Source organism: Nematostella vectensis, chromosome 4 (assembly GCF_932526225.1).
Source record: "Nematostella vectensis chromosome 4, jaNemVect1.1, whole genome shotgun sequence".
In the NCBI taxonomy this organism is placed as follows: domain Eukaryota; kingdom Metazoa; phylum Cnidaria; class Anthozoa; order Actiniaria; family Edwardsiidae; genus Nematostella; species Nematostella vectensis.
Window position 1 is genome coordinate 17,931,147 of NC_064037.1, and position 22,839 is coordinate 17,953,985.

The 22,839-nt window shown below is 41.1% G+C and overlaps 2 protein-coding genes across 5 annotated transcripts in view; both read left to right on the forward strand.

Annotated features, from left to right (window-relative positions):
- The window catches only part of LOC5503002 (rho-associated protein kinase 2), a 63,246-nt gene extending 48,721 nt beyond the window's left edge, over positions 1 to 14,525 (forward strand). For 3 of the 4 annotated variants that reach the window (XM_048725864.1, XM_048725865.1, XM_048725866.1), the window contains 12 exons: positions 142 to 371; positions 651 to 713; positions 1,638 to 1,676; positions 2,041 to 2,128; positions 3,040 to 3,205; positions 3,823 to 3,901; positions 4,716 to 4,787; positions 5,381 to 5,513; positions 5,705 to 5,770; positions 6,008 to 6,140; positions 10,494 to 10,619; positions 13,829 to 14,525. In XM_048725864.1, coding sequence (XP_048581821.1) covers positions 142 to 371; positions 651 to 713; positions 1,638 to 1,676; positions 2,041 to 2,128; positions 3,040 to 3,205; positions 3,823 to 3,901; positions 4,716 to 4,787; positions 5,381 to 5,513; positions 5,705 to 5,770; positions 6,008 to 6,140; positions 10,494 to 10,611 — 1,187 coding nt within the window. In that variant the 3' untranslated portion in view covers positions 10,612 to 10,619; positions 13,829 to 14,525. The remainder of the gene's footprint in view (positions 1 to 141; positions 372 to 650; positions 714 to 1,637; positions 1,677 to 2,040; positions 2,129 to 3,039; positions 3,206 to 3,822; positions 3,902 to 4,715; positions 4,788 to 5,380; positions 5,514 to 5,704; positions 5,771 to 6,007; positions 6,141 to 10,493; positions 10,620 to 13,828) is intronic. The other variant, XM_048725867.1, reaches the window with a different exon arrangement.
- Positions 14,526 to 16,657: 2,132 nt separating this feature from the next.
- LOC5503004 (ubiquitin-conjugating enzyme E2 W) lies at positions 16,658 to 21,332 on the forward strand. The gene is made up of 5 exons (XM_001624063.3): positions 16,658 to 16,833; positions 17,162 to 17,190; positions 17,374 to 17,603; positions 18,866 to 18,941; positions 20,754 to 21,332. Exons 1-5 carry the CDS (start codon positions 16,724 to 16,726, stop codon positions 20,765 to 20,767), a joined length of 459 nt encoding a protein of 152 aa, XP_001624113.1. The 5' UTR covers positions 16,658 to 16,723; the 3' UTR covers positions 20,768 to 21,332.
- Positions 21,333 to 22,839: the final 1,507 nt, after the last annotated feature.

Sequence of the window (22,839 nt, forward strand, 5' to 3'; positions counted from 1 at the left end):
TAAATTATGTTATGTGGATAGAGAATATTGCACCTTTCGAATTTGGTTGAACATCTCTTGAGAATCCGTACCATTTAGCTTTTAATTACTCCACAACTCTAATTAACAACCCTGCATCTGCGATTCTAAATTCACCTGCAGAGCTTGAAAAGGTGGAGAATGAAAGCAAGAGTGTAGAGGAAGCTACTGAAGCACTAAAGAAGTCTCTACACATCGAGAGAACGCTCAAGATCCAAGCGGTGAACAAACTGGCGGAGATCATGAACAGGAAAGACTGGTCAAAAGACAACAGCAAGCGCAACAAGGTGTCATCCGCTGACCTCCGTAAGAAGGAGAAAGAGTGCAAGAAGCTGCACCAAGAGCTCGCCGCGGTAAGATGAGCGCCATGTCTCCTAATAGGATAAGCTTTGCCCTAGAACACGTCTAGATTATTTAAGACACGTGAAATCAGCGACAACAAAAGAAAAGACCTGCCTTAGAACACGCGTGGTGTTTCTGTAACTCTCATTAGCTTTCATGTCATCTTTTGGGGTTATTTATCTCGCTCATGATTACTGTTATCTTTTGGGGTTTTTGAATGTCGCTCATGATCATAACTGTTTTCTTTTGGGGTTTTTGTATGTCGCTTATGATCATTACTGGTTTCTCAGGAAAGGGAAAAGTACGGCCAGCAAGTGACCAAGCACCAAGCCCAGCTCGGCGAGGCACAGATGGTGAGTAAACCAACAAGATCACAAACGTACTGCCCTTATAACACGATAACATACGTACTGCCCTTATAACAAGATCACATACCTACTGCCAGTAGATTCCATACGTACTGCCCTTATAACAAGAACACATAAATACTGCCCTTGTAACAAGATCACATATGTACTGCCCTTATAACAAGAACACATATGTACTGCCCTTATAACAAGAACACATATGTACTGCCCTTATAACAAAAACACGTACGTACTGCCCTTATAACAATATCCCATACGTACTGCCTTTAAAACAAGAACACATATGTCCTGCCCTTATAACAAGATCACATACGTACTGCCTTTAAAACAAGAACACATACGTACTGCCTTTAAAACAAGAACACATACGTACTGCCTTTAAAACAAGAACACATACGTACTGCCCTTCAACAAGATCACATATGTACTGCCCTTCAACAAGATCACATACGTACTGCCCTCATAACAAGAACACATACGTACTGCCCTTATAACAAGATCACATATGTACTGCCCTTCAACAAGATCACATACGTACTGCCCTCATAACAAGAACACATACGTACTGCCCTCATAACAAGAACACATACTTACTGCCCTTATAACAAGAACACATACGTACTGCCCTTATAACAAGATCACATACCTACTGCCCTTAGATTCCATACGTACTGCCCTTATAACAAGATCACATACTACTGCCCTTATAACAAGAACACATACTACTGCCCTTATAACAAGAACACATACGTACTGCCCTTATAACAAGTTCACATACGTACTGCCCTTATAACAAGATCACATACCTACTGCCCTTATAACAAGATCACATACGTACTGCCCTATATACAATCTGTAGTTTGCCTTTATTTTTCCTTTTAAAATATTTTTCTTATTTTTCCAATCCAGAATTTAGCCATGGAGATTGAGCAACGTCAAAAGATGCAGGTATGTTCCCCCGGACATTGGTGGCAGTCGCCATTTTGTCATTTTACCTAAATACCAAGTGTAAGAAAGCATCCATTGACAGGTTTGGGGGAGCTTTTACAATATTTGCGATTTAATTTGGTAAATTAAGCATGATACTATATTTAATTTGGTAAATTAAGCATGCTACTATATTTTCAGGATATTTTAAGATTTCCTTTCATAATTTGTCTTCAAATATTAGTTGAAAGCAATACTAAGATATCAAACGATACAGGAAAAACTGTATTTTGAAAATGATAAGAGTTTTGAATATTCAAACAAAAACACGCAAGTAGGAGTTTAACAAGCCTGAGCCTAACACTTGATGCGTCGTGTTTTTAAGATGGAGCTGGAATCCAAGGATCTAATGATCGAGCAGTTGACGAATCAGCTCAAGAACCGCCCCGAGGACCCCACCCTCACTGTATCAGGTCAGCGCCATGTATCATATGTATACATCATGTATCGTCATGTATCATGTATCAGGTCAGCGCCATGTATCATGTACCATGTATCAGGTCAGCGCCATTTATCAGGTCAGATCCATGCGTTATATGTATGTAAAATGTATTATGTTTCATGTATCAGGTCAGCGCCATGTACACTCTTGCTGCCTGACTACTTAAAACTCCTCCACCATTTTCTCCCCCTAACGAACTACCAATTGTGAGCTAGCAAATTTTAGATTGAATTTGGGACATAAATTGTATTGAAATGTTGGTTTAATCAATAACATAGGTGTGGCTGACAAGGGCTTTTTTAGGAGTCGCCTCACCCTGGTACTGAGGCAACGTCTAGCCACCATTTTCAACACAAGCGAAACTCAACACATTTTGTTAAATTCTAAGAAGTTTTCTTAAATGTCTCTAAATGTCGGTTATTTATTACTATAGGTGACCTCTTTCAGCCGCCATTTTTACATCCTAGCAAAATGTGTGAAAAAGCATCCGTGTTCATCTGTTGATTTTGGAAAGTGTGGCTGGATGGGGTTTTTAAATGTTTCCTATTTCAATATAATGTGTTGTTTAATGTTCCAACAATCAATACAGATGACCCATTACATTTGCCTCCTCTCAAATCGCAGCATTTTTCAAGAGTTTTCAAATTCTTAGAGATGTATTTGTATTTAACCGACTTTCCCTTGTACAGGAAATGTTCTAATCTGCGAACCCCGATATATTTGATCGTATTTGACCGACTTTCCCTTGTATAGGCAATGTTCTAATCTGCGAACCCCGATATATTTGATCGTATTTGACCGACTTTCCCTTGTATAGGCAATGTTCTAATCTGCGAACCCCGATATATTTGATCGTATTTCCCTTGTATTCTTCTTCTACAGTGAGCATGCCTAAAGAAGGATGGGTGTCGCTCCCGAATAAACAAAACATTAAAAAGTATGGCTGGAAGAAACAATACCTAGTGGTCAGTAGCAGAAAATTGTTCTTCTACAACTCGGATCAAGACCACAAAAGTAGCACAACGCCTAGTATGATTTTAGATATTAGGTAAGTTCATCTACATACTCATGTTGCCTCTGATACGACGACGTTTTTCACCTGGTGTACTCATGTTGTCTCTGATATGGAGACGTTTCTCACCTGACGTACTCATGTTATCTCTAATATGACGACCTTTATCATCTGACGTACTCATGTTGTCTCTGATATGACGACGTTGTTCACCTTACGTACTCATGTTGTCTCTAATATGACGACGTTTCTCACCTTACGTACTCATGTTGTCTCTGATATGACGACGTTTCTCACCTGGCGTACTTATGTTGTCTCTGATATGACGACGTTTCTCACCTGACGTACTCATGTTGTCTCTGATATGACGTGGTTTCCCACCTGACGTACTTGTTATCTCTGATGACGACGTTTCTCACCAGATGTACTTTTGTTGTCTCTGATATGACGATGATTCTCACCTGACGTAATCATATTGTCTCTGATATGACGGAGTTTTTCACCTGGCATATTTATGTTATCTCTGATATGACGACGTTTCTCACCTGACGTACTTGTTATCTCTGATATGATGTGGTTTCCCACCTGACGTACTCATGTTATTTCTGATATGACGACGTTTCTCACCTGACGTACATATGTTGTCTCCTCAGTAAATTATTCCATGTGCGGTCTGTTACACAAGGTGACGTCATTCGCGCAGACGCCAAAGATATTCCTAGGATATTTCAGGTAAGACCACCACCCCAGTAGCAAAAAGCAGTGTGGTCCATATTGGAAGTGAAAATGAATTTTATGGTTATTATATCGGCACCAATCAAAGTGTCTAGAAAGGGAAAGGGATCTTGGGGTCCACCGCTTCCTCTAGAAATTCTCTGAGACAGCCACATATATGATGGATTTAGTAAGGATAAAATTGGAACAATCTGCCTAATCGCGTTAAATTCCCGTTAAAGCAGGTCTTCCCTTCACTGAAAAACAGAATCCAGGATCCTTCCAATGCTTTTTGGTATATCTCAATAACAGAATCCAGACTCTTCCAATGCTTTTTGGTATATCTCAATAACAGAATCCAGACTCTTCCAATGCTTTTTGGTATATCTCAAAATAATGTGGTTGCTGTGCATTTAAGATAATTATTTTTATTGTATATAGATATATTATTTTTGTTATTAATTCATTTTTTCTTAACATGCGATTATATATTTTTTTGATTTTGCATATTTGTGATACTTCTATTTCTAAGTTTAACATTAATTACAGTGATGTATTGTAGAGATGGCCAGGGTGTCATGGTAAGGTCATCTCATTTGTCTATTTGCCATATGCCAATGATTGGTCATCTCATCTGTCTATTGCCATATGCCAATGATTGGTCATCTCATCTGTCTATTGCCATATGCCAATGATTGGTCATCTCATCTGTCTATTGCCATATGCCAATGATTGGTCATCTCATCTGTCTATTGCCATATGACAATGATTGCTGTGCTGTGTTGCTTTCTTGATGGCAGCAACCTTCATTTGGCCTCATTCTCGTGTTTAGATTCTGTATGCTAATGAGGGTGAAAGTATTAACCCGGTGGAGAAAGAAAAAGAGGAACAACAGTCCGCCGAGGTAAGATTCCAAGACCGGGGTTCCAAACCAGGGCAGCTCAATCACGGTGTATTTTTCTCTACATTGTGGACTGCGATTCCTCCTCTTGGATAATGCCCCATGTCTCACCGCACATCATTGTCCTGTATTGCGGGTCGTAAGATAACCGCTGGTGACGCTGGCCCTTGGTGCTCACACATTAACACTCATGATTGTAAACTGCGTGAAGCACTGTATCTACGCACTGATGAAGTCAAGTCAGTTATATGTGAAGCGCGATGGCAATTGGAGCGATACATTGATTTAAATTCCATTTTTTTATTAAGTGAGGAAATCAAAAGAATCATATGATACCTGACGAGCTTGTTACAGAGTTGTTGCATTTTCCATTTCTTCTGTATATTTTAAACCATGTACATAGTAATTTTTCACCAATAACACTATCTTTGTTCTCTTTACTTAACTTTGGCTAGTGCTCTTGTGTTGTCATTTTAGAGGCACAGGCAACAAAACAAAACATTAGATTCTTTAATTTTATTCCGGTGTTTAACTGCTAGGTTGTTACTTTTTGTTCCATGTTGCTGATGGTTTGCGTGTCCTTGTTGTGAACGCAGGACCGGATCGCGGCAATCAACTACATGCGCCACCAGTTTATCCCGATGCACTACCACATGCCCACGAACTGCGACTCGTGTCAGAAGCCGCTGTGGCACATGTTCAAACCTCCTCCCGCGGTGGAGTGCAGACGTATGTGCCATCCTCCGTAGCCCTTTTGTGCAGGCACACAGCTGTTAAACTCCTTCCAGCCGACTTGCACGACAGTCTTGTTTTTGTTTTGAATATTTTAAACTCTCATCATTTAAAAAGCAAATACAACTTTTCCTTTATTATTTGTCATTTGTTTTATTGTGTCATTTGTTTGTTTGTTTGCCTCACAGGTTGTCATATGAAATGTCATAAGGACCACATCGACCGAGAAGAAGCGTGTATTCAGAAGTGCAATGGTACGTATTCCTAGCCATCCCCTCGATTCTGCGTTATGTCTACAGGAAATAAACTTGTTCGTGGCGCTTTGTAGTGCACGTGTGGTATGAATACCTTATATCTAAAATTGTGTGACATTGTATACGTTGTGTGAAATGTGAATGTGGCGTAACTTTTGCAGTAAATGCAGACCTTATATCTAAGGATATGTAATAGTGGTTACACTGTGTGACGTGAATGTGGTGTTACCTTTGCAGTAAATGCAGACCTTATATCTGCCAAAGACCTACTGGTGTTGGCCCCTTCCCCCGAGGACCAGAAGCAGTGGGTGCTGTACCTCAGCAAAAAAATCGTTAAAAAAGAACCTAAATCGAAAACCCCGTCTATGAGGCAAGTATACTGCCCATTGTCTACTGTCTCTATCCCTTCATAGCTGTCACTTGTTGGTACATGTACTCGCTAATCTCACTTATGTGCTGCCTTTACACACTCAATGTAAGGTACACGCTAATCTTGCTGGTACGAGTGAGATAAAAGTGCTGGTACGAGTGAGATAAGAGTGCTGGTACGAGTGAGATAAGAGTGCTGGTACGAGTGAGATAAGAGTGCTGGTACGAGTGAGATAAGTGCTGGTACGAGTGAGATAAGTGCTGGTACGAGTGAGATAAGTGCTGGTACGAGTGAGATAAGAGTGCTGGTACAAGTGAGATAAGAGTGCTGGTACGAGTCAGAGAAGAGTGCTGGTACGAGTCAGAGAAGAGTGCTGGTACAAGTCAGAGAAGAGTGCTGGTACGAGTCAGATAAGAGTGCTGGTACGAGTGAGATAAGAGTGCTGGTACGAGTGAGATAAGAGTGCTGGTACGAGTGAGATAAGAGTGCTGGTACGAGTGAGATAAGAGTGCTGGTACGAGTCAGATAAGAGTGCTGGTACGAGTGAGATAAGAGTGCTGGAACGAGTCAGATAAGAGTGCAGTGTCTGTAGGTTGGCCATCTCATCTCATCGCATGCACCATTATTCCATGTCTGTAGGTTGGCCATCTCATCTCATCGCATGCACCATTATTCCATGTCTGTAGGTTCGCCATCTCATCTTATGCACCATTATTCCATGTCTGTAGGTTCGCCATCTCATCTCATCGCATGCATCATTATTCCATGTCTGTAGGTTGGCCATCTCATCTCATCGCATGCATCATTATTCCATGTCTGTAGGTTCGCCATCTCATCTCATCGCATGCACCATTATTCCATGTCTGTAGGTTGGCCATCTCATCTCATCGCATGCATCATTATTCCATGTCTGTAGGTTGGCCATCTCATCTCATGCACCATTATTCAATGTCTGTAGGTTGGCCATCTCATCTCATCACATGCATCATTATTCCATGTCTGTAGGTTCGCCATCTCATCGCATGCTTAATTATTCCATGTCTGTAGGTTCGCCATCTCATCTCATCGCATGCATCATTATTCCATGTCTGTAGGTTTGCCATCTCATCTCATGCACCATTATTCCATGTCTGTGGGTTCGCCATCTCATCTCATCGCATGCATCATTATTCCATGTCTGTAGGTTGGCCATCTCATCTCATGCACCATTATTCCATGTCTGTAGGTTCGCCATCTCATCTCATCGCATGCATCATTATTCCATGTCTGTAGGTTCGCCATCTCATCGCATGCATCATTATTCCATGTCTGTAGGTTCGCCATCTCATCGCATGCATCATTATTCCATGTCTGTAGGTTCGCCATCTCATCTCATCGCATGCATCATTATTCCATGTCTGTAGGTTTGCCATCTCATCTCATGCACCATTATTCCATGTCTGTGGGTTCGCCATCTCATCTCATCGCATGCATCATTATTCCATGTCTGTAGGTTGGCCATCTCATCTCATGCACCATTATTCCATGTCTGTAGGTTCGCCATCTCATCTCATCGCATGCATCATTATTCCATGTCTGTAGGTTCGCCATCTCATCGCATGCATCATTATTCCATGTCTGTAGGTTCGCCATCTCATCGCATGCTTAATTATTCCATGTCTGTAGGTTCGCCATCTCATCTCATCGCATGCATCATTATTCCATGTCTGTAGGTTTGCCATCTCATCTCATGCACCATTATTCCATGTCTGTGGGTTCGCCATCTCATCTCATCGCATGCATCATTATTCCATGTCTGTAGGTTGGCCATCTCATCTCATGCACCATTATTCCATGTCTGTAGGTTCGCCATCTCATCTCATCGCATGCATCATTATTCCATGTCTGTAGGTTCGCCATCTCATCGCATGCATCATTATTCCATGTCTGTAGGTTCGCCATCTCATCGCATGCATCATTATTCCATGTCTGTAGGTTCGCCATCTCATCGCATGCATCATTATTCCATGTCTGTAGGTTCGCCATCTCATCTCATCGCATGCATCATTATTCCATGTCTGTAGGTTTGCCATCTCATCTCATGCACCATTATTCCATGTCTGTGGGTTCGCCATCTCATCTCATCGCATGCATCATTATTCCATGTCTGTAGGTTGGCCATCTCATCTCATGCACCATTATTCCATGTCTGTAGGTTCGCCATCTCATCTCATCGCATGCATCATTATTCCATGTCTGTAGGTTCGCCATCTCATCGCATGCATCATTATTCCATGTCTGTAGGTTCGCCATCTCATCGCATGCTTAATTATTCCATGTCTGTAGGTTCGCCATCTCATCTCATCGCATGCATCATTATTCCATGTCTGTAGGTTTGCCATCTCATCTCATGCACCATTATTCCATGTCTGTGGGTTCGCCATCTCATCTCATCGCATGCATCATTATTCCATGTCTGTAGGTTGGCCATCTCATCTCATGCACCATTATTCCATGTCTGTAGGTTCGCCATCTCATCTCATCGCATGCATCATTATTCCATGTCTGTAGGTTCGCCATCTCATCGCATGCATCATTATTCCATGTCTGTAGGTTCGCCATCTCATCGCATGCATCATTATTCCATGTCTGTAGGTTCGCCATCTCATCGCATGCATCATTATTCAATGTCTGTAGGTTGGCCATCTCATCTCATCGCATGCATCATTATTTCATGTCTGTAGGTTCGCCATCTCATCGCATGCATCATTATTCCATGTCTGTAGGTTCGCCATCTCATCTCATCGCATGCATCATTATTCAATGTCTGTAGGTTGGCCATCTCATCGCATGCATCATTATTCAATGTCTGTAGGTTGGCCATCTCAGCGCATGCATCATTATTCAATGTCTGTAGGTTGGCCATCTCATCTCAGCGCATGCATCATTATTCCATGTCTGTAGGTTGGCCATCTCAGCGCATGCATCATTATTCAATGTCTGTAGGTTGGCCATCTCATCGCATGCATCATTATTCCATGTCTGTAGGTTGGCCATCTCATCTCAGCGCATGCATCATTATTCCATGTCTGTAGGTTCGCCATCTCATCGCATGCATCATTATCCCATGTCTGTAGGTTCGCCATCTCGTCTCATCTCATCGCATGCATCATTATTCCATGTCTGTAGGTTGGCCATCTCATCTCATGCACCATTATTCCATGTCTGTAGGTTCGCCATCTCGTCTCATCTCATCGCATGCATCATTATTCCATGTCTGTAGGTTGGCCATCTCATCTCATCGCATGCATCATTATTCCATGTCTGTAGGTTCGCCATCTCATCGCATGCACCATTATTCCATGTCTGTAGGTTCGCCATCTCATCTCATCGCATGCAACATTATTCCATGTCTGTAGGTTCGCCATCTCGTCTCATCCCATCGCATGCATCATTATTCCATGTCTGTAGGTTGGCCATCTCATCTCATCGCATGCATCATTATTCCATGTCTGTAGGTTCGCCATCTCATCGCATGCATCATTATTCCATGTCTGTAGGTTCGCCATCTCATCTCATCGCATGCATCATTATTCCATGTCTGTAGGTTCGCCATCTCATCTCATCACATGCATCATTATTCCATGTCTGTAGGTTCGCCATCTCATCTCATCGCATGCACCATTATTCCATGTCTGTAGGTTCGCCATCTCATCTCAGCGCATGCATCATTATTCCATGTCTGTAGGTTGGCCATCTCATCTCATCGCATGCACCATTATTCCATGTACCATTATTCCATGTCTGTAGGTTCGCCATCTCATCTCATCGCATGCAACATTATTCCATGTCTGTAGGTTCGCCATCTCGTCTCATCTCATCGCATGCATCATTATTCCATGTCTATAGGTTCGCCATCTCATCGCATGCATCATTATTCCATGTCTGTAGGTTGGCCATCTCATCTCATCTCATGCACCATTATTCCATGTCTGTAGGTTCGCCATCTCATCTCATCGCATGCACCATTATTCAATGTCTGTAGGTTGGCCATCTCATCTCATCTCATGCACCATTATTCCATGTCTGTAGGTTCGCCATCTCATCTCATCGCATGCACCATTATTCAATGTCTGTAGGTTCGCCATCTCATCGCATGTATCATTATTCCATGTCTGTAGGTTCGCCATCTCATCGCATGTATCATTATTCCATGTCTGTAGGTTCGCCATCTCGTCTCATCTCATCGCATGCACCATTATTCAATGTCTGTAGGTTGGCCATCTCATCTCATCTCATGCACCATTATTCCATGTCTGTAGGTTCGCCATCTCATCTCATCTCATCGCATGCATCATTATTCCATGTCTGTAGGTTCGCCGAGGATCAAAATATGAGGAGGCATATTAGTGAACGCAATATTCCTACTCAGCGGACTAATCCTCCACAGCGATCCATTTCTGTGACATCACAGTCCAAGAACAAGACTTAGATACCATGGTAACCTCTATTGTCATGGCTCATTATCATATTAATACCCATATTTGCCCGACTCTATCTCTGGCCTACTTGTCTTAGTTCTTTAATCGAAGCTTGCTATACTACCCAAAGCTCGTTTCTTGTAACCGGTTTAATGTCGCGCAAGGTACTTCATCTGAGATCCAATGAACTGGCACTCTCTCTAACCCTGCATGAAGTGCTGGCCCATTCTTAAATGAAGTACTGACGCACAAGGGTGTTAGTGTCATTACTATTAAATCGTTAACTTTATCCCTGTTCGCCTCACGGTACATCACCCTTTCTAGGTGGGCTGGGGGGGGGGGGGGGGTGTGTCTTAGCGCGCCGGCCTCTCCCCGCTGTGGCTGGGTTTAAATCCTGGCTCCGACTGGGGATTTTTTTCAAGTTCATCCCTTGACTCGAATTTATGTCGCAAGTATGTTATTTCTGCTGTGTTTCCAGTCTGCGCGCGCACCCCCCCCCCCCCCCCTGGCGGCCAAAAAGTGGGTCATTTCTGATTAAGGAATATTCAAAATAATGCTTTTCTATATGATTCCTATGACTGCGCGCCTGGGTTTCGCCCTAGTATGCCTTCCGCACCGAAAATAAAGGAAAAGCGATCATTTTTCGAAAGCGTGTTCAAGTGGCCACAAATGAACCACACGCTAGTAAGGGACGCAACGCGCGTAACGATTCTGTATAAGAGCAAGTGCAAGAGTATGTGCTTGTGTCCTAGTGCATTCAAACTTGTGTTTGTCTAACTATCACTTGTGCCGCGCTCGCCTTCAAGTTAGAACTCTCTCAGGCTAATGTCCCGCTAACCAGCCGCTCTCACTACCGTAAATGACCTAATAAACGCCTGGGGCGTTTATTAAATTTCGATGGTCCGAGGGTGGGAGGGCGTTCATTAGATAGGAGGCATTTATTAGAAAGGGGCGTTGTTTACAAACTATGAAAATATAACAAATCCAACAGGCCTGTAACTGGAATCAAAATTTTACCGGAGCAAAGTTAGCCACTGGATGATAGATCCAACAAGAGCAGGTTTATCTCATACATTTCAATTGTGAGACACTAAACATCAAAATTTTACTAAGGCAAAGTTAGCCACTGGATGATAAATCCAACAAAAACAGGTGTTTTATCTCGAACTTTTCAATTGTGAGACACTAAACATCAAAATTTACCTAGGCAAAGTTAGCCACTGGATGATAAATCCAACAAAAGCAGGTTTATCTCATACATTTCAATTGTGAAACACTAAACATCAAAATTTTACCGAGGCAAAGTTAGCCACTGGATGATAAATCCAACAAGAGCAGGTTTATCTCATACATTTCAATTGTGAAACACTAAACATCAAAATTTACCGAGGCAAAGTTAGCCACTGGGTGATAAATCCAACAAAAGCAGGTTTATCTCATACATTTCAATTGTGAAACACTAAACATCAAAATTTTACCGAGGCAAAGTTAGCCACTGGGTGATAGATCCAACAAAAGCAGGTTTATCTCATACATTTCAATTGTGAAACACTAAACATCAAAATTTTACCGAGGCAAAGTTAGCCACTGGGTGATTAATCCAACAAAAGCAGGTTTATCTCATACATTTCAATTGTGAAACACTAAACATCAAAATTTTACTAAGGCAAAGTTAGCCACTGGGTGATAAATCCAACAAAAGCAGGTTTATCTCATACATTTCAATTGTGAAACACTAAACATCAAAATTTTACTAAGGCAAAGTTAGCCACTGGGTGATAGATCCAACAAAAGCAGGTTTATCTCATACATTTCAATTGTGAAACACTAAACATCAAAATTTTACCGAGGCAAAGTTAGCCACTGGGTGATAGATCCAACAAAAGCAGGTTTATCTCATACATTTCAATTGTGAAACACTAAACATCAAAATTTTACCGAGGCAAAGTTAGCCACTGGGTGATAGATCCAACAAAAGCAGGTTTATCTCATACATTTCAATTGTGAAACACTAAACATCAAAATTTACCGAGGCAAAGTTAGCCACTGGGTGATAGATCCAACAAAAGCAGGTTTATCTCATACATTTCAATTGTGAAACACTAAACATCAAAATTTTATCGAGGCAAAGTTAGCCACTGGATGATAAATCCAACAAGAGCAGGTTTATCTCATACATTTCAATTGTGAAACACTAAACATCAAAATTTACCGAGGCAAAGTTAGCCACTGGGTGATAAATCCAACAAAAGCAGGTTTATCTCATACATTTCAATTGTGAAACACTAAACATCAAAATTTCACCGAGGCAAAGTTAGCCACTGGGTGATAGATCCAACAAAAGCAGGTTTATCTCATACATTTCAATTGTGAAACACTAAACATCAAAATTTACCGAGGCAAAGTTAGCCACTGGGTGATAGATCCAACAAAAGCAGGTTTATCTCATACATTTCAATTGTGAAACACTAAACATCAAAATTTTACCGAGGCAAAGTTAGCCACTGGGTGATAGATCCAACAAAAGCAGGTTTATCTCTACGAGGCGAGTGCCTCATTGCCCCATGCTGGCTACGGCCCTGCCCAAGTGCAGTGGGGTTCTTGTCAGGATCACTTTAAATTATAGCCTGCGTAGCAAGCGTTTACCGTGCGACGAATGCAATGATTTAACGGTGCAAGTATGCGGAAACGAGAAGTAGGCCTTGTTATTCCTGGATGCTACACTGTGAGGACAAAACGAAAGAAAATTGCTGACATCCTAAGCAATGAGATAAGGAACGTTAGAGAGCGGTACCCTCACTTTGCGTTCATTGCAAACTTGTAAGCTTAGGGGGGGGGGGGCGTTTATTAGATCAGAGGCGTTCTTTAGATAGGGGGTGTTTATTAGGTGATTTACGGTATACGTGGTCACGTGGTGGAAGTTATTTGTAGTCCGTACAACACGTGAATGTTAAGGCCTGGAATTTGAAAACAACTGCGCAATGAGCTTTAATGTTAAACTGTTATACTGCAGATTTCTGTCCCTTATTTTTAGTGGACTAAAGGTGTTTTCTTAAGTTAGTTTGCTTTATTGGAGGATTGGGCTAACAAGACACAAGACAAGACACGAGCTTTTTAAGTGTCAAATTCAAGCCAAAATAAACACAGCAATGGCTGATGACGTCACTACAGAGAGCGCTGAATAAGTGATGACCGTGATGAAGTAATGTTTTGTTTCTACTCTTTCAGGTACGACTTCAAATACGGTCACGTGTGAGTAGGGCCACGCCCCCAAGGATAAAGAAACCAGCTTATTGTGCATATAGACAGTCGGTCGGTATCCGGACGGCGCTCGCGTTCAGACCACCATACACTTGTATTCTTATTATTATTCGTGTTCAGATTTCGGAAGTGCTGATGGTATTGTCAAGGGCTCATCTATACACCGGGACAGGCGTACGCGGAGGGTTTTCGCGCCTTTTTACAGCGCGAAAGCGAATTCATAGGCGCAACAAGTGAGATGCTTTTTGGCGTCTTATATAAGTCAAAGTATATAAGTCAAATTACACTGTTCGGTGCTTTTTTGTCTAGTTATCAACGAGAACTCTTTTTGAAGAGTAATTAATACGTCTGCAGTGCCACGCCTTGTGGGCAGCTCTTACTATAAGAGAATATTCCACCAACCAAAGCTTAAACGGGCTAACGATATACCACCCAGAACAATTGAATTCTATGATACTAACTTTGTGATTATTCTGGTAACTTTCGATTTAGTAACTTATTAAACAATTTGATGTACTGATTTCTAATGTTGACCGGTCGGGGGTCGGCCGGTGTCGTTCTAGCGAATGTCGGTATTGGTGAGACACACTGGGTGTGTAACACTCGTCATGTCCCACAATACTCCGATAATAAGGAAATTTAATAAATTTTAGATTTTTTACCATCGCGTTGTTTGGTGTATTATGAGAGAGGACGCTCAGGGGCGCTCAGTTGAAAGAGGGGTTATCACTATTGAATCAATGTTAGTCCGAATGAGAAACACAAATCGAGGCAAACAAACAAAATAACAGCTAGAGATATTTAGGCACTGCCTAAAGCGGAGCCCCAAACTTATTGTTCTTATTTATAAAGTACAACAATTGTGGGTTAGATATCCAAGAGCTGTTTACAATTTCTGAAACTACCACAAGTGTGATAGATAGCTTATTGCGCAATTTACAAGAAATAGTTAATCATATAATACAGATAATAAGATTTAATACTAAGTATAAAATAATTATATAATGCGCCTGGACAAATGTTTGTAGTTTCCATAGTACAAAACAATAGCAAAAGAATTATCTGAAGATACAATCTTTATTCTCACGTTATCCGAAACGAAATCGCTTCGATTTATCGCTTTCCGGTGTTACCATGGAGATCAGCCAGCTGCTATCTATAGTCATGACGTTACCATGGGAACCAGTCGTCTTGAAGCTTTCGTCAGGAGGAGGCTGAGTATACTTGATAAAGTTTTCGGGGGTCGGTTGCCTTGGTTACTGACCACCAAATAGCTGATCAAGAAAACTCCGTGATTATATTGGTTGTTGGACGGGAGGGACTGTGTCAAGGGCTGGTAAAGGGTTGGCTGAGGGATGCCTCGAGTCACGTGTTAGCTGAGGGATGCCTCGAGTCATGTGTTAGCTGAGGGATGCCTCGAGTCACGTGTTAGCTGAGGGATGCCTCGAGTCACGTGGTAGCTTCTGATTGGTTCAGAGATATGCCGAATGGCTAGTACAGTGACGTGGTAGCTGCTGATTGGTTCAGAGGTGTCCCGAATGGCTGGTACAGTGACGTGGTAGCTTCTGATTGGTTCAGAGATGTGCCGAATGGCTATTACAGTGACGTGGTAGGTGCTGATTGGTTCAGAGGTGTCCCGAATGGCTGGTACAGTGACGTGGTAGCTGCTGATTGGTTCAGAGATGTCACGAATGGCTGGTACAGTGACGTGGTAGCTGCTGATTGGTTCAGAGGTGTCCCGAATGGCTAGTACAGTGACGTGGTAGCTGCTGATTGGTTCAGAGGTGTCCCGAATGGCTGGTACAGTGACGTGGTAGCTTCTGATTGGTTCAGAGATGTGCCGAATGGCTATTACAGTGACGTGGTAGGTGCTGATTGGTTCAGAGGTGTCCCGAATGGCTGGTACAGTGACGTGGTAGCTGCTGATTGGTTCAGAGATGTCACGAATGGCTGGTACAGTGACGTGGTAGCTGCTGATTGGTTCAGAGGTGTCCCGAATGGCTAGTACAGTGACGTGGTAGCTGCTGATTGGTTCAGAGATGTCACGAATGGCTTGTACAGTGACGTGGTAGCTGCTGATTGGTTCAGAGATGTCCCGAATGGCTGGTACAGTGACGTGGCAGTTGGTCATTGGTCAAGGGATTCCCTGAGAGGGCGTTTGTGGGCCCACCGCTGATCTCTGGCTCTCTTGTTAGCAAACCAAATCTAGAAGAGCAAACGTAAACGCATAATCAGTTGTAATAGGGACCACTGCTGCAAACAATCCCTGAATAGACTAAAATTTACGCATAGCTGTCATTGTTAAGTGTACGCAAGCATTCAGTATTCCGTGAGGCCGTTCCCTGTCAAATTGGAAACAAATCTACACTTCCATTACAATTTACATGTTTGCGTATTCATATTTGGCTAAAGTTGTTTCTTTGATATATACTTATACTTGTCTTTTTTTTTCAAATACGTTTCGCGTTTATTTCTTGTAGCAGCCTAGAGTAGCAAATCAACGTGTTTTATTACAAGTTCCTATACTCAATGATTCTCATCTGACATAGAAAGCATTAACATTGAAAATCATATGAAGAAATATGTATCACTTCTACAGTAGGCGTAATTTCTCACACGCAAATATTCGCGTACGTGTCTGAACTCATATATAACTGACATTCATAGATTGACATTATCGTTATCGTTGTTATTGGGTTCCCTGTGGACATGATGTCACGTGATTGATGAGCCCACGATGGATTTGTTTAGTTCATCTTTTCTTGTACGGGTCAGCGGCACATGCAATGAGCGCGATATCGAGGCATCAAAACAAGCTTGTCCAGTGCGAACCTGATTATTGAGGTGACGACTCCAACAAACATGGCGGCGGGATGGAAGAAGCGACTACAGAAAGAGCTTTGCGAACTGCAAAAACGCCCGCCTAGCGGCATGAAAATCAACAAAGACTCAGTCTCCTCAAGCTTAGCAGTGTAAGCACTATAATTGTCTTACAGCTTTCGTGCTAGTTCCGCGAAGTACTCTTCTTCGAGTTGTAATCTGAGTGTTGAAGATTTTTCCTTCTTTCATCATTAACGTTGCATCAGAAAGAATATATTTTATAAAAAAAAATATTTTAAACGTTGAAGTGGCTTGTGTTTATTACTGGAAATGAGCTGTGTGTGGTGAACACTTTTTTTTTAAATTTCGGGAGGCTGTTTGCTGTTATTAATTATTATGTTTTTCTTCGTTTATTATTGTGTCCTAGGATCTTCTGGTGAACGTTATTAGCTTGATTCATAGTCTCGTTTTTTTTTCTAGCTGGGTGATAGAGCTCGATGGTGCAACAGGTAAATAACAAGCTCATCTTAAATAGTGTTTTGATCGTTTTTTTTTTATTCCCTATGGGTAATTGCAGCAAGAGCAAAAATGATTTGAATCTGTAGTTTATTGCGATGTTTTAATGATTTGCTTTAATTAATCATTAATTGAGAAACAAAAAGATCACTCTTATTTTTATTGTTTATCAACAGGGACCTTATATGAAAATGAGAAATTCCTTCTTCAGTTTAAGTTTGGTGCAAGATACCCGTTTGAGTCCCCAGAGGTGACATTCATTGGTGGGCATGTACCAGTACACCCGCACGTTTACAGCAATGGACACATATGTTTGTCGATTCTGACAGATGATTGGTCGCCAGCGCTTTCGGTAGAGGCTGTCTGTATTAGCATTGTTAGTATGCTGAGTAGCTGTCATGAAAAGGTGAGCACTTACAATCACTTTTCAAAAGGCCTTTCTGCTAAAAGTAACATAGCTATCCTCTGAATACACCTTCAGCTATGGGCTTTTACTTGACAACATAGAACAAGCAAATTGGAATGGACAAGACAAGACTAGATGTCCGATTGTGATTTAATGTGATCCAGGATAAAATTAGAACCACACTTGAGGGTGTATTTATGTAGCTCATATGATTTGCAGACATATGCATATGGTTGTTATAAAGATTAATGCCATGGTACTGTACAGGACCCGAAATGTACAGTACACTAGAGCTTACAACCTAGGTTTGGTAACTGGCTAACCGTGGTTGAAATTTTATGTGTGTACCTGTGACTGGAAGTCTCAGTAAATGTCATCAAGAACAAAGAAATTCTACTGCAGTAAATTTCCAGGGAACTATTCTACGAGCCATGGTTCATGGCCTCAACTAAGGTTGCATTAATTAGCGTTGACAGATATAAAACGTGCCACAGTGTCAATTTGCATGTTTTGCTGACAAAAAAAATCCAAAAACGTCCTGTAATAATTGCAAAAACTGGAATTGGTTTCCATGTTGCGTTGGCATTTGAAAAGCTCACGAAGAGCAATATGTTGCCGTCCAAACTTCTGCATGTGATGTAAACACTTCCTCTGTAATATGAAAAATAGCATTTTTATAAGTCTTGCATGAGGTATTAGCTCGGACACAACATAATTTGACCAGTTTTTCTAATCAAACACGAAGAGGGTGTCGTGAACAAGACACATTTAAGCCAAATTATAGGGAAATTTGTTGTTTATCATCAGAATTTAGATCCTACTGCCCTTGCTGGACCCAAGGCTTAAAGTGAGATGATAAAGTGAGCTTGTGTAACTGCACAAAAAGTCAACCAACCAGGACCATCCTTGGTTTAGTTAACCGGTACTCGGCCTTAGTTGGCATCCTAGTGTAATTACAGCATAAGTCATCAACTCCTGGGTATTTTTTATTAGCAAAAAGTTTGACTAAAAACAGAATCCCCTGTTTCATGTTCCACATTACCAGTCAAGTTGTTACCCAAGATGGTTGCCTTGAAGTTTCCAACAATGCACTCTGATCATTTTTCAGTCTAGCGATGTGACAGCCTGTTGCTGATAACTATTTTGCTTATAATTTGCTTTAAGCAAAGCCAGTAGCATAAAATCCTGAAAATGATCTTTTTTGTGTATACACATCAGCCTTGTTGCATCAGATTAATAATCAATCTGTTTATTGCCAACAGAAAAGACCACCAGATAATAATTTCTATGTCAGCACTTGTCACAAGAACCCCAAAAAGACAAGATGGTGGTATCATGGTGAGTGTTGTATCTGGTAACTGGATTTCTGTGTCATATGGTAACAGGATCATCACTCGATATGTCCTACCCAAGCTAGGATCGAAACCAAAAGGTTGATAGGAGTAATATTTTGCTACTGAGAAAATCATATTATGAAATCCATTGGTTTCTGATCTCACCTCAAGAAAAAAACGTTTGCTCCATAACAACGCCGTTCAGTTAGAATATCAACCCCCAAAGAATTGTATGGGTATCCTATTTATTTATTTTTATTAAAATATGACTTAGGATCAATTTTCCATGAAAGAATGATTTGGCTTTTTTTTTTCAACTTATTGCACAAGCTGAAGAAATTAATAACCTTTTTCTTCCTTTTCATTTTCCTGCTTAACATTTTGTGTGTGAAAGGTCCAATCCACTTGTGGCTCATATCACAAAATGAGCCTCCTGTCAATTGGACGAACCCATATTCCTTGGACTTGCTTTCAAACTATTATTCCTTGGGTTTGTTTATCTCCCATATTCCTTGGGTTTATTTATCTCCCATATTCCTTGGGCTTGTTTATCTCTTAATTCCTTGGGCTTGTTTATCTCCCATATTCCTTGGGCTTGTTTATCTCCCATATTCCTTGGGTTTGTTTATCTCCCATATTCCTTGGGCTTGTTTATCTCCCATATTCCTTGGGCTTGTTTATCTCCCATATTCCTTGGGCTTGTTTATCTCCCATATTCCTTGGGCTTGTTTATCTCCCATATTCCTTGGGCTTGTTTATCTCTCATATATCTTGGGCTTGTTTCCCTCCTATTATTCCTTGGGCTTGTTCATCTCCCATATTCCTTGGGCTTGTTTATCTCCTATATTTCTTGGGCTTGTTTATCTCCTATATTTCCTGGGCTTGTTTATCTCCCATATTCCTTGGGCTTTTTTTATCTCCCATATTCCTTGGGCTTGTTTATCTCCTATATTTCTTGGGCTTGTCTATCTCCTATTATTCCTTGGGCTTGTTTATCTCCTATATTCCTTGGGCTTTTTTTATCTCCCATATTCCTTGGGCTTGTTTATCTCCCATATTCCTTGGGCTTGTTTATCTCCCATATTCCTTGGGCTTGTTTATCTCCTATATTTCTTGGGCTTGTTTATCTCCTATATTCTGGGCTTGTTTATCTCCTATATTTCTTGGGCTTGTCTATCTCCTATTATTCCTTGGGCTTGTTTATCTCCCATATTCCTTGGGCTTTTTTATCTCCCATATTCCTTGGGTTTGTTTATCTCCCATATTCCTTGTGCTGGTTTATCTCCCATATTCCTTGGGCTTTTTTATCTCCCATATTCCTTGGGCTTGTTTATCTCCTATATTCCTTGGGCTTGTTTATCTCCTATATTCCTTGGGCTTGTTTATCTCCTATTATTCCTTGGGCTTGTTTATCTCTCATATTCCTTGGGCTTGTTTATCTCCCATATTCCTTGGGCTTATTTATCTCCTATTAGTTCTTGGGCTTGTTTATCTCCTATTATTCCTTGGTCTTGTTTATCTCCTATTATTCCTTGGTCTTGTTTATCTCCTATTATTCCTTGGTCTTGTTTATCTCCTATTATTCCTTGGGCTTGTTTATCTCCTATATTCCGTGGGCTTGTTTATCTCCTATATTTCTTGGGCTTGTTTATCTCCCATATTCCTTGTGCTGGTTTATCTCCCATATTCCTTGTGCTGGTTTATCTCCTATATTTCTTGGGCTCTTTTATCTCCTATATTTCTTGGGCTTGTTTATCTCTTATATTTCTAGTATAGCTACTGTATGAACTGATATACTTTTTACCCTATCTTACAGATGACTCTGTCTAAGTGTCTACATCTAATTTAGAGTAGAAAAGGATTAGTATTATTCAATTCAACAGCTAAAGGTGGGAACAAGTTTGGAAAATTCTGCCTGAAAACTTTCTTCTTTACATTATCATAATATTATAGAAAATATAGATGGGCTTAAAAGTACCAAGTCTCTTGACATGTTTCCACTAATTTAAACTATTTAAAAAACCTGTACATAGTTTTTAAAAACAATAGTTCATTTTGTTTATTTTCCTCTTTTATTTGATATAAAGAAAAAAATGAACAATAAAAAAAAGAGAAGATTATTTTAAGTACTGGAGTCAAGTATGTTTGTCTGAGTATAGTGTTAAGAGGGCAAGATTGTATCTATGAAGAAAAAGATTTGCAGTGCAAGTCCACTATAAGTTGCTGTAAATAATTAGATTCAACAGAAATTCTTCTATTGTAATTTTTCAAAGGCAAAGTATCAGTTGCATTTAAATGTTGGTTAGACAGTTTAAATACAGTATATACAGCATGACAATTCAAATTTACCTTGGCAAATGCTAGATTTGCAACATTAAAATGTTTCGTAAAACACCTTTTCTGTTATGTGTTTTCTGCCATGACAATTGCAGCTAAAAGATGCACTCCTCATCACATGGGGAGTTCGACTAATGCTCGCTGGTTTTGAGGTGCGGGTTCCATGTCGTGTGTGCGGGTTTCAAGTCTGGGGGGGGGGGGTGTTTTATTGTTAATATTTTTTTTGGCTCGGGAAAATCAAATATCCGAAGAAGAAAACACCGGAGAGCCGGGAAGCAGGCAACTTTCGGTGAGATGATGACACGTCCCCATACAGCCAGTCAGGATTACGACCTGTCGCCAATACGCAATTGTATAGCATTGTAATATAGCTCCCGCGAAAGAGAACAACGTAGTCACCGCCGCGAATTTCCCCGCGCTAGCAAACTCGGGAAAGAAATGGCTCAGTTGAGATTTGCGTGATCTTAATTCTGCTCATAGGCCGCCTGTTGAAAAGCACGCGACCAGAAAAATAAATCCAGGACTACTGCTCAACCCGCACCTGTTCCTTAGCCCGCGCCTGTTCCTCGATCCCATGCCCGCGCCTGTTCCTCGACCCCATGCCCGCGCCAGTGCATCGCCTACGCATCCCACGTCAGTACACAGCATCTACACGCCCAATCGACGCCTCCATATTTGTACCCGTCCCAATCCCAGCAAACTCCAACATGGCGTTCGGGGCTTTCGCTGCCCATATCAAATAATTGTCTTACCAACAAACGTTAGGGTCTGCTATGGGTGTGGTAGGCTGTTTCAGACGAACATCGGATGTTGCCGAAGAACATCATCCAACAGAAGATTTATCCGGCGTGACCAAGCATCAGGGCAGCCTATATTTAGCGTGGACTTCCAGAACACCTACTATCATCTGGACGCGTCCACATGTGCGGCGGCACAAGAACCCGTGTTTTGATGGGAGAGTGTTAATTTCTATAGAACTATATTACTCTCTTGGCCCTGCCTAATTCAATTTTATTTTATCTAGTGGTCTAAGTATTGATATTTCTTGATATAGCAAAACACTAACTTCAATTTGGTTATGATGTTGTGCATATGTACATTTTGATTTAATTGGCAGTCCCCTTTAAAAAGACTTTGCAGTCGAAACGCCGACTAAACTTAAGCTTGTCTTACTTAAAATCTGCACGTTCGCGGGTGCTTTTACGTCTATGAGTGAATTGTTTGGACATTAAGACAGACGATTTCGCGTGCAGTTCTCATATAGAGCCTGTTCACAGTTGTCTCGGCGCGAGTAAATTTTTCCCAGGACAAGGATGCTGCACTTTTTCATGTGACACAACCTTCACCACGAGCTGTACCTCCCCCCCCAGATAACTTGGTCTCATGTGAACAGGGTCCTTATTAGCACAGCGGCCTGGGATTTCAAATAATCATTTTGGAAGATATGCCACATAACTGTCGCTTGCTTAAAAAAAGACAAAGACATTGTTGAAGTTATTCAAAAGGTTAGAGTCAAGCATAATTACGAAACTTTGGTCTTTTGTTAGCGTAATACTTAGTGTTTT

Coding starts and splice junctions, on each gene's coding strand:
- LOC5503004 (XM_001624063.3), top strand. CDS start 16,724: ATGGCGGCGGGATGGAAGAAGCGACTACAGAAAGAGCTTTGCGAACTG. Junction 17,191..17,373: donor AGAGCTCGATGGTGCAACAG/GTAAATAACAAG, acceptor GTTTATCAACAG/GGACCTTATATGAAAATGAG. Junction 17,604..18,865: donor TGAGTAGCTGTCATGAAAAG/GTGAGCACTTAC, acceptor TATTGCCAACAG/AAAAGACCACCAGATAATAA.